Source organism: Parus major, chromosome 12 (genome assembly GCF_001522545.3).
Source record: "Parus major isolate Abel chromosome 12, Parus_major1.1, whole genome shotgun sequence".
Taxonomy (NCBI): domain Eukaryota; kingdom Metazoa; phylum Chordata; class Aves; order Passeriformes; family Paridae; genus Parus; species Parus major.
In genome coordinates, this window is record NC_031781.1 from 19875948 (window position 1) to 19887615 (window position 11668).

Genomic DNA, 11668 nt, shown 5'->3' on the forward strand with positions numbered 1-11668 from the left:
CGTCCCCCTCCCGGCGCTTCCCCCCTCGCCGTGCGGCTCTCTGTGCCCGCCCGTCCCCGTGTCCCGGAGCCGGCTCCTCCTGTCCCCCCGCCGCTCTCTCGGTGTCTCCTCCCGCCGCTGCCCCGCCGCCAGTCCCGGCGCAGGGGCCGGCCGAGCTCCGGGGGCGGGGGGCAGAGGCGGGTCCCGCCCGGCCCCTCGGGGCCCGCCCGTGGCCGCTGGCCCCGCACCGGGACCCGCCCCAGCATCGCCCCTGGACCGGGACCCGCCCCAGCATCGCCCCTCACCGGGACCCGCCCCAGCATCGCCCCGCACCGGGATCTGCCCCAGCATCGCCCCGCACCGGGATCTGCCTCAGCATCACCCCGCACCGGGATCTGCCTCAGCATCACCCCGCACCGGAGCGCGGCCGGACCCGCACCCGCCGGGCGGCCCCGGTTCCCCAGTCCCGGTTTCCCAGTCCCGGTTCCCCAGTCCCGGTTTCCCCAGTCCCGGTTTCCCAGTCCCGGTTCCCCAGTCCCGGTTTCCCCAGTCCCGGTTTCCCCAGTCCCGGTTTCCCCAGTCCCGGTTTCCCCAGTCCCGGTTCCCCGGAGCGGTGCGGGGCAGCGGCGGAGCGAGGCTGCGGCAATGGGCGGGGGCCGGCAGCGCACCCGAGAGCCCCAAACCCCCCGGTATCGCTTCTCTGGAGCCAGCGGAGAGGGAGCTCGCACCGGGCTCAGCCCCGGCCCTGCCCGGCCCTGCCGGAGCTGCTCCAGGGAAGGTCCCCCAGGGAAGATTCCCCAGGGAAGGTCCCCCAGGGAAGATTCCCCAGGGAAGATCCCCCGGGGAAGGTCCCCCAGGGAAGATCCCCCAGGGAAGAACCCCAGGGAAGGTCCCCCAGGGAAGAACCCCCAGGGAAGAACCCCAGGGAAGATCCCCCACAGGTGCTGGCCCAGCCTCGTCCAAGGAGCAGGCTCTGGCCTTGGTCACTTGGCTGTTAACACACCCACCAAGAACTTCCCTTTTCTTTCAGGAGGAAGATTTCGGAGTATTTTGTCTATAAAAGAAGGAGCAGTAACTGTGAGTGACACAGTTTGTCACCAGCTCATCAGCACAATGGTTGTCCCCATTTTCAGGCTCCCTAGCAGGGATCCAGAACCTGAAAGTGCAGCTGGGATGTTCAGAAGGGCATGGAAGCCTCCCAGTCCAGAATGGAACCCCTCAGTGCAGCAGCCCCAGTATCACCACCCTCTGCTCCCCACTTCCAGTCATATCTCAAATCCTCCTCAGCCCAGCCTTAGGCCCTGAACAAACATCCCTGCAGCTATTTTTAAAGGTTTTTGGGAAGCTTTAGCTCCATGCAAGATGTAGAAATGTTAAATACTTTGGCACATTCTCCCCTCCAGGGTTCACGTTATTGCTCGTTCAGGCAATAAAACTGCTGTGGGAATCTGCGGAGCGCAGCTCACCACGTGCAATCGTTTTTTTGTTGTTCTGCTGCTTTTGGGAGAGCTCTGGGGGTGAAATCCTGGCTCCAGTGCAGACAAGGACAGGTTTGCTCTCGGCTTCTGCTCGGTTCCTTGAGCATCTTGCAGGCACTGAGGGATGTCCTTGGGGACTCAGATGTGGCACAGCAGCCGTGAGATGGTGCCTGAGGTGAGGCACAGCAGCCACCGCTCCTCTCTGGCCTTGGATGTCACAACTGCACAGACCCCAGCTCCCTTCAGAGCACACCTGGACTGCCAGGAAAGAGCCCAGAGCCCCTTTTGTGTCCCCTGGCAGCTGGGCACGTGCAGGAGCGGTGTGTGACTGGAGCACAAGAGATGTCAGCAGCGCGTCACAGGCGCTCGGCTGGGCGAGAGCTGTCCCAGACTGAGCCCGTTTGTGCCATGGCACTGCCACACCGCTCCAGGGCCACATCCTCTGACACTCTGCCTCGTCTCAGAGCGCAGGAGCAGCCCAGGGAGGCTCCCACAGCTGGGGGCTCAGGGGAACACCCAGCCCCCAGTGCCCTGCCCTGGCTGATCCTGTCGGGGCATTGTCCCCAGCAGCCAGAGATGCTCGTGGCCCCTCACAGCCCCTCAGCTTAGGCAAAGCTGCAGCTGCTCCATGGCTAAAACCCAAACACACGTGATTTTGAAGCAAAGAATCCTGTGAGAATCAAAGGGTTTTCTGAGTCATCCCCTATTTCTTCCAGCTTTAAATGTTCAGGGATGCCATAGAGCTGGAAACATTTTTATTTTAAAAATACATGCTTTGGGATAATCAAAAGCACAAACACTAAATAAAGCTAAATTTAATTGCATTTCGGTTTACTGCTGGATCTGAAATAGCTGTTTTTCCAATAACTATCTGGAATCACAACTTTATGGTCCCCAGGACAGAAGAGGTCTGGCAAAATGTCAAGCCCAGGCCACAGCTTTGCAGATGGAGCTGCAGCCCACAGCAGGCTCTGCAGGCTGGAGAGTCAGGATGTGGTACCTGGCTGCTCTTGCATGGGAATTTCTCTTTGTCCTAGAATGCTTTCCTAGTCCTCACCTCTTGCACTCAGCCTGCAGGAAGCCTTATGTAAACCTGCTAAAAGCAGAGATGAGCAGTGCCATGGACACATCCTCATGCAAAAGGCATATCTGCTTCAACTCACAGCTGATGAATGCCATGGCCATTGAATCAGGCTTGGGAACACACTAAGGGCACAGTAAATCACAACTTTTCCACATCTTTCTTAGATGTGCACATGAGTAAATTCTCAAATCTGATACCAAATTCCTCCATGGAATGGCTGTCCAGCTGGTGTGCTGATTCCAGAAAAATACAAAATCAATATTGTAAAATGTTCTGTACCAAAGGAAACAAGGCCTTGGAGACAGAACGTGGAAATACCAGCAATGCACAGAATTATTTGGTTCCAAACCCATTCACCAAAACCCCTGTGTTCCTGAGTTCCCTGATCAGGGGTAACATAAACCAGTCCAGGTTGTGTGTTTGGATGCAGGTGACACATTCCTGGGTTATGCTGTATCATCCATCACATCCCCCATGTCCTCTTGGCCATGGTATTTCTTTTTGTTAGCTGAAAAACAACAAAAAACCCACCCCAACCAAAAACCCAGTCCTCAGACTGATCACAATTAAAAAAAAACTGGAGAAAAAACCTGCAGCCCATGGTCAGTTCCAGAATTGCTGGTCCAGCAACAACCTGGCTGTCAGACTCGTGCCATGGCTGGGGAAAGGTTTGTAAATTGAGTCATCAGAACATCAGTGGGAGGGGAAAAGGAGCCAGAGAAGCTGATTTGTGTGGATGCAGACGAGTGGAGAAGGGAGGATCACCTTGGATGCTGCAGTGGAGTTCTAGAAAGCATTCACAGCAGAAAGAGAATTTACATGAGTTCACACACGTATCAAGATGATTTCTTCTATTCCCTTGGTTTATCTGGGACCACACTGAACTTACTCAGTGTTAGAGAACCTCTCACATCATGTCCCTGAAAGCTTTATGGGATTCAAACCATTTCCTCTGAATCCCCAGCTCACTGAAATCCATTGGCCTCTGCTCCCATGGCCTCCAGCCCACACCAGCCCTGGAGCCCGAGTCAGGCTCATCCAGTTTTGGGAACTAAATCCTGGAAAAAGAGCCTGAATTCCCTGGCACTGTGCCAGCACACATTTCCCTCCCCACCACCACTGGCACTCCCCGTGAAACCCGCAGAGCCTCTGCAGACACATCCCAGAGCACACTGGGATGTCACCTCCTGCTGCAGGCTCTGATCAAATCAGGCTTAACCCCATTTCCACGAGAGCAGGCTATGGATCCTGCTGATCCCATAATCCAGGCTGATGCTATCATGCAGACAGACCCACCAGCCCTGGGCAGAGCCTCACAGGGTAGATGTCTGTGGTTTCTGGAGGGAATTTCCCCATTCCCTCTCCCCAGCACACTCAGGCCATGCTGCCCTGCACATCCAAGCCCAGCCAAGGGTGACAGAGGCTCTCCCCAGGCAGCCCCAGAGCAGCCAGGTCTGTACAGGGCTCCCAAGGACACTGGTTGTGCTAAAATGTTCTTTGCTTCATCCCATCACGACCTCAAAGCCCATAAAACCAAGGGAGCCTGCCCAGACCCTGTGAGTAAGGAGTTAATAAATGAAATGTGTATCCATGTGGTTTTTAATAAAGGCTCCAGGTTGGAGCTGTTGGGAGATGATACAATAATTTTACTGCTTTCAGGGGCATGAGTACATTTGTGTGTAACTTCAAGCTGTTCCCTGCAGTGCCCTGAACTCTCTCTCACCATCAAGGGATGCAGAGCAAAGCAGAGCTGCTGAGACCCAGAGCCCTGGGGCTGTGCCCGTGGCACTGGGATCCACACCTGAGCCCTGACAGCTCTTATGGCACCTGCACACACAATGACATATCCAGTGTCACCTCCTGCTGACTGGCACATGAACCAAACCCTTCCACACTCAGAGCTATGGATCACCCACAGCACTGCCTGCAGCCCCTGCACACACACTGATGCTTCTGTCCAGGAAAGTGAGGCACTTTTCTGTTTGAACAAAATATAAATAGCAAGATCCATCTGAGGTTTTGTTAGGTAAAGATAGAAGAGCCAGAACAAAACCAGAATATATTCTGTTTTGCTAAATATTCATATCAAAACTCTACTGTTATTTGCATGTGTATATAAAGGAAAGTGAATCAAGCTTGGTGCTCATGACTACAACAGAATCTGAGCCAAGTGATATGAAGGAGGCTGCAGCCCTCAGGGTAATTCAGAATACGAGTGTCTAAGCAGATGTGGGTCTGGGAATGCCCACAGAGGTGAGGGTGTTTCCACACAGCCCCCATTTCTCTCCCACTGAGTACCTGCAATGAACCCCCCAGTCCAGGCTCCAGGAACGCCTCTGCTGGGCCAATTAACCAGAGCAGTGAGCTTCCACTACAGAAATGAAGCCCAGCTACATTTATACAAACTTTTCTGCCTCACTAATTACTTCCCATTTGCAGTAATGTGTTTACCTTCTCCTGCCTGAAGCTGGTAATTCATCCTCTTCTTTATTTAATTCCAGGTGGTTGTTTTGGAGCCAACTCACCAACTTGTCCAAATCATTTTGAATTCAGGCCCTCTGGCTCCTCAAATGCCAGTGGGACAGAACTGTGATTTTTCTTTCCTCTGGGCAGCAGATCCTGGTGTTGGGCTTGCCCAGCAGGTAACTGATTCACCTCCAATTCCTCCCTTTGGCTGAGGAGTTCCAGCTCCAGAACATCTGTTCTTCTATCAGAACAGAACCTCCTTCAACCAAAAGAGTTTTTATTTTTAACTCCTGCCAGCAAACACAGCACCCTGGGAGGAGAAGAGGTCTCGAGAGCTGCTGACACCTGCCTGTCCCCAGCAGCTGCAGGTCCAGCCCAGGGTGCTCAGCCCTCACCCCTGTCCTGAGCTCACACTGCCCGGTCCTGGCCTCGAGGGAACCTGTCCAGTCCTGGGCAGAGCCAGCCCTGAGCACTGTGACAGTGACAGACACTGAGTGCTCAGGGTGTGTGACAGTCACTGAGTGCTCAGGGTGTGTGACAGTCACTGAGTGACAGTCACCATTGCCCAGGTGTGTGACAGTCACTGAGTGACAGTCACTGAGTGCTCAGGGTGTGTGACAGTCACTGAGTGACAGTCACCATTGCCCAGGTGTGTGACAGTCACTGAGTGACAGTCACCCTGTGCCCAGGTGTGTGACAGTCACTGAGTGACAGTCACTGAGTGCCCAGGTGTGTGACAGTCACTGAGTGACAGTCACCAGTGCCCAGGTGTGTGACAGTCACTGAGTGACAGTCACCCTGTGCCCAGGTGTGTGCCAGGTCACTCAGTAACTGGAGGAGAAGTCTGCCATCAGGGCAGCAGCTGCTCTGGACAGGAATGAACAGGTCTCACAGTCTGGGCTAATTCCCTTTGCCATCAAAGGCATTCCTGCCTGGCAAGAACAATCCAGCAGCAGCTCCCTGACATCTGCAAAGCCAAAGGCAGGTGATGGCCCCTGCCCCAAACTCCTGTTTCAGCCCCAGCTGTCACCTCAGAGGGTACACGGGGTGGGGACCAGCAGTGCTCCCATGCCCAGCACGGTGCCTCTGCTTCTCCCCCATCCCCAGGATCGCTGCCTTTCTCACGGCTCTGCTGCCAGGCTGGGGGAACAGGACATTTTTACTTCTTGATTATTTTGTTTCCACTTTACCCTTCTGCCCTGGCCCGAGGGACTTCTCTGTGACTAAATCCATTTCCTCCTGAACGGATTCCCTGCCCAAAGCTTTCCATGGCAGCCCAGCCCAGCATCACCCTGGCTGCCAGTATCGGTCCCCCTGGGAGCTTCTGCCCTTCTCCCAGTCCTCCAGAGAGCCCCAGCCATCGGGAATCTGCCTCGGATCCGCTCTGGGAATTGCTGCAGACCCACAGCAGGGTGGGATGGAGGGTCCCCAGGACCCACAGAGGATCCCTGGGACTCACAGCCCTGCACTGCCAAACCAGCATCAGCTGTGGGTGATGTGACAAACATCGGTCACCATCAGTGAAAGGTGTCAGGAGCAGGCAGCAGCTTTATGATTACTCACCCAGAGAACACAAGGGTGGGGTTTTCCCCCTCCATGGGGCCATGCTCAGCCCCAGCACTGGACATCACCCTGTGCACCAGCACTGTCAGTGCTGCCTCAGCTCCCCTGGCTGCTCACAAGGGACTGCTCCCACTTGCCCCTGGACTCAGTGACGGAGCAGCAGAGCTGCCCAGGGGAGCAGGGGACAGGACAGCACGGGGAGGACACTGTGTTTTCCCAGTTACAATCTGAAGTCAAGACACAACAACCCTCAATCGAACCCAGATTTTGTGGCTTCTTTGCCAAGCTCCCACTGACAGGCTCTGACCAAAACTTCAGGGCTCAGCAAAAGCACCTGAAGTATTTTCCATATTTTGCTTACAAGCTTTGTTTTTCAAAGCCTTCCCTGTTGTTCAGGTTTCTTGCATTTCCTTCATTTTCTTGCACTGCTTTATTGCATCACAAAATTCCACCATCTCCTAAGGAAGATCAGACTCTTCAATGTCACTATTTGCTTGGAAGCTACAATACTTCACATCCAGCAGCCTTCTGACTTCTTTCCAGTTTCAGGACTTCAAACTGAAATAATGACACGTAATACTGAGCAAGTTTACACAAACATGTATAAAAAAACCCATGAGTGTAGGACAGAATCTCCCTACATTCCTCATCCCTCCCTCCCCCCTGTGCTGCAGCACCAGGACCTGCCCACCCCCAAACCAATCACTGTCCTGTAGCTGCTCCCAGGAGGGCAGGTGAGGCTTCCACAGGATGCAAGCAGGAACAGCACACAGAACCAGCAAGGGAACTGGGCACAGGAGCCAGGTCAGGCTCCTGCAGGGCTCTGTGCCCAAGCTCAACCATCAATGGCCCACAGGGCTGTGGGCAAACCCACCAGCCTGCTCATTAAGGCAGCTGGAATGGCAGTGATGTGAGAACAGAGCGTTTTACTGGTACCCAGACACTCTGAGAGCAGCAGAGAGCCCAGGAGGTGTTTCCCATGCTGGGCACTAGCTCCTCTTCCTCTTGCCCTGGGGCATCGCTCGCTCCTTCTCGGGGACCCGCGGCCGCCGCAGCCTCCTCTTGTTCCCTGGCAGAGCCACGGAGCTGCTGCTGCTGCTGGGGAAAAGGAAAAGCAGGGGTTTGAAGTGCCCTGAACACAGCACACACTGGTGCTGCACAAAGCACTGTGAGCAGCACGTGCTACAGGTGATGGGGAACCCTGGCATGGTTTGGGTTGGAAGGGACCTCAAGATCATCTCACCCCACTCCTGCCATGGGCAGGGACACCTTCCACTATCCCAGGTTGCTCCAAGCCCTGTCCAACCTGGCCTGGGACACTTCCAAGATGGGGACAGAAATATTTCCCTGTCTTCTCATTTGAAGAAGGTGACAGCACCACAAATCACCCCATAGCCCCCGAGCCTGCAGGAACAGGGTCATCACAATGCCTCTCCTTCTGTCCCAGAGACCAGTTTGCAACCCAGGGAACAGCAGGAACCCCCCAGATTCCTTGTCCATAGCGGAGAACAACCCCTGGCACTGCCAAAACCATCAGGATGTTGTATCAGAAAAGGCAGTTTGGGGCACAGTCACCTGGAAGCAGGACCAGAGGTTGGTCAGCATCACCCCTGAAGGAGGGCTTGGGGCCTGCAGCCTTGCCAGGCACTCTCCTCATTTATGGACAAAGTATTCTCCACAGAAAATTCAGCAACTCTTTTATTTTTACTCACAGTTAATTTTAAAGAAAAAATTCTTAAACTAGCTGTATGTAAATGAAGCAGCTGATTTCCATCATTCAGCCTTGGAGCTTAGAATTCCACAGTGTTGACACGAAAGATGCCGCTAATCTGTCAACAGCTTTTGCTAATTAAACATTCCTTTTAAGTGCACTCTGTTTTATACCATCTGCTAGGCTGAATCCATCCTGCAGGAACTATATATTTGTCTGAAAGTGGGAATTCACAACTGAAAATAACAATGGAAAACTCCAAGGTGCTCAAGTCCACCTCTGCTGACTACCAGCAGCTACACGCTGGAGACACTGGCAGGAAGGAGTTGTGTTTCAGAGCTGCACCACGATGGAAATGGATCTCCTGCACCCCTGGCATGAGGGCTTTCCTGAGGCATTTGCTTCTCCAGGATTCCACCAATTGCAAACTACAGACCTAAACCCACCCCAAGGATTTCTGCTCTTGGATATTCCACTCACCTGTCAGAGGACACTGAACACGTCTCAGACCCTTCCACATCCGTCAGAATGTCCGAATTGGTGCTGAAGAGGAAAATAAAACGGATGGAAATTATTTCAGCAGCACCTACAGCAATGCAGGGCTCGACTCTGCAATGGCAGCAGAAGGCCTGGATGACACCAACCCCTCCAGCAGCAAGAGCAATGAGAAGTAACCTCAACCTACAGCGCAGCCCAGAAACTTCTGTCCCACTGCATTTTTAGTTATCCCTGGAGTCTCATTACCATTATTTAACACACAAGGCAATTCTATGTTTATGTCTGTCAGGTGCTAACTACACCACCTCTGTATTCCCAGGCACCAGAAAGCTGCTCTGGACAGGATCTGCAAGATGTTTTGGGGGGTAAAGTGTACCTTCTGTTTTAAAGTCTCTCATAAATAAATCAATGTGACATAAAATTTCTGTAAGACAGCAGGAGTTTACCCCTTGCCATTCTGTCTCCCCTGTGAAGTGAGAGTCCTCAGCTGTTACTGTGGCAATAACTACAGAACCAGCAGGAACTTGGCTGGACAAACAACACCAGGTTAGAGGAACCTCCAGCACATGCAGTCATACAGATAAAAAGGAAAAAGATACCAAAAATGGATGGGGAAAGTTCTGAAAGTCAACATTGTTTTTACTCTCACAATTAGAAGTCCTTCAAAAGCTCATTTTCAGTGCACGAAGTGGATGCCCAGGGAATGATCATATTTCCAAACCATCATATTTCCAAACCCCATTCTGATGTTCCAGCTGCATTTTAAAAAAGAACTGGAGAGGACACAGGGCTATTTGTGTGCTTTTAGTCCCCTCAAATAGAAAAAGAACAGGTTTGAGGCCTGAACATGATGTACTTCCCTGCCTTGAAAACTGCAGTATTTATCACCCGCCACGTTTGTCACCCAAAACAATAAAACTGAAAAAATCTGGCTAATGCTCAAACCAGGAACGCGCCCTCAGAACTCCCACGTGGAACCCATGCTCTGGGCCTACCAAACTTTTTTAAAACCAAGTACAAAATGTCCTGCAGCGAGTTCCACCTTTGGCCTTCGCATGGAGCCGAGAACGGGCCCTTGACACCGCAGCCATCCATCCCCAGAGAACCCAATTAACTCCTACGCCCTAATTGCAGTGGGAGACCGAGGAGCTCCACAAAGCAGGGCTCTGAACTTCAGCTGGAGCTAGAAGCCCTCTGTTCCAGGATCTCTTCCAGCATCCCACTGCTCCGTGCCAGCCACTCACTGGAGCAGCTCTCTGCATCCCAGACACTGATTTTGGTTACGAAGCCTGAGCGAGGCCGGATTTGGAGCTGAGGTAATTATACAGCTTTCTGACACATGCCAGGGGACAGAAGTGCTTGAAAATTAAAAAAAAATGTCCTTAAATATGTCACAGTTGAAAAACAATTATCAAAAAAACATTGTCAATGAGACAAAGTAACTTTGACCACCAATTGAATTTGTATTTTAAATTAGCTATTTCTTTCCCTGAAGAAAACTCCCCTCTCTTCTTAGCATCAAATGATTAGCCCTTAAATTGAAGATTAAGCCCTTAAACTGGAGAGAAACAGCTGCCTCATTCTGAAGGGCTTTTTCCATAAATTTTAGCCTGCAGAATCCGAAGAGATCACAGAATTTAGAATTTTTGTTTTGTTCACTTCTCCGATGTTTTCTGCCTTTTCAGTGCCCCACAGCTCTCTACCTACATTGCATCCAGGCACAGCAAAACATCCCTTCAGACTTTATTCAAACTCCAAATTCCAGAAAATTCCCACAACAGCTTTTCTGTCCTTTTCTTAACTAAAGGCCACTAATCTGTCCCACAATTTTAGAGATCATTTCCAGATGAGTCAATTTTTATAGCAGAACTATTGAAGTTCTTCACATGAGCTGCTCAAGATGCAGCCAGCATCCTGTGGCAGGGTGATCCTGCATTTATTTGTGCCTCCACGCTGGGAAAAACGCAGCTCCAGTGACTCAGACAATTGCCCAACTCCATATTCCTGCAGGACTGGCTTCCCTGATCCCTTACAGACACTCAACCAAGAGTCAGCTCTTCCTTTCCTCACCATCACTTGGGCTTGACTTCCACCACCCCCTGCTTTTTCATTTAAGATAAACACACCACCCTAAAATAGAGAGAAAAAAGCTGATGTAAGTGTGAATGACATGTCTTGTTCTAAAACTGAGAGGAGCAAGCAGCTCTTTGAATTGGTTTATTTTATGGCAGATAAAGTTCCTCCTCAGCCTCGTGTGAGCAGCCAGCATCCTCCCATCCATCCATCCTGCCGTGTGCTGTGGACCAGGCTCTGGGCACGTTTCCCTAAAGCTGGCACAAGAGATGAGCTCCAGCCCATCTGGTTTCACCAGTGTCATCTGGAGGTGAATGCCCAGTCCCCAGGAGCGAGGGGCAGCAGCTTTGTCCCCCTTGCACTCCTGCCTGCACTCTGTCCCCTGTGCTGAACGCGATGAGCTCGCTGCTGGAGCGGCCCAGGCACCGTGTGGTGTCCAAGATGAGCTGTGCAACACATCCTCCCCAGCTTTCCAGAGCCTCCCCTTCACACCACGTGCCCATGGTTCCATCCTCCTTTCCCTGGAGAGCTCTGCCAGCCTTGGCTTTGCCCAGGCCCCCGTGGAGGGCTCCTGTCTGCACCAAACCGACACAGTTCCACCATCTGCTGTGTTCCTTGACTCTTCCCAGGCTTCCTTAGTCTTCCACAGCCCCCTCTGCAGCCCAGGAACACACCTTTGAGGCTGTGCCTTGGGAAAAGGGAAAGATCTGCTGCATCCACCTGAACTGCTTCCCTCAGTGGCTGGCAGCAGTGGGACGTGGTGGCTGAAGCACCAGGAGAGCTCCACACCACAACTCCTGTTCCCAGGGCTCAGAG

General features: G+C 52.5%; 1 protein-coding gene across 1 annotated transcript in view; it reads right to left on the reverse strand.

Moving 5' to 3' along the window:
* Positions 1-6985: 6985 nt before the first annotated feature.
* RAD18 (RAD18 E3 ubiquitin protein ligase) overlaps positions 6986-11668 on the reverse strand; it is a gene marked incomplete at its 5' end in the record, with an annotated part of 26023 nt that continues 21340 nt past the window's right edge. Inside the window, 2 exons of the mRNA XM_015640507.2 lie at positions 6986-7668; positions 8762-8824. Coding sequence (XP_015495993.1) covers positions 7560-7668; positions 8762-8824 — 172 coding nt within the window. The remainder of the gene's footprint in view (positions 7669-8761; positions 8825-11668) is intronic.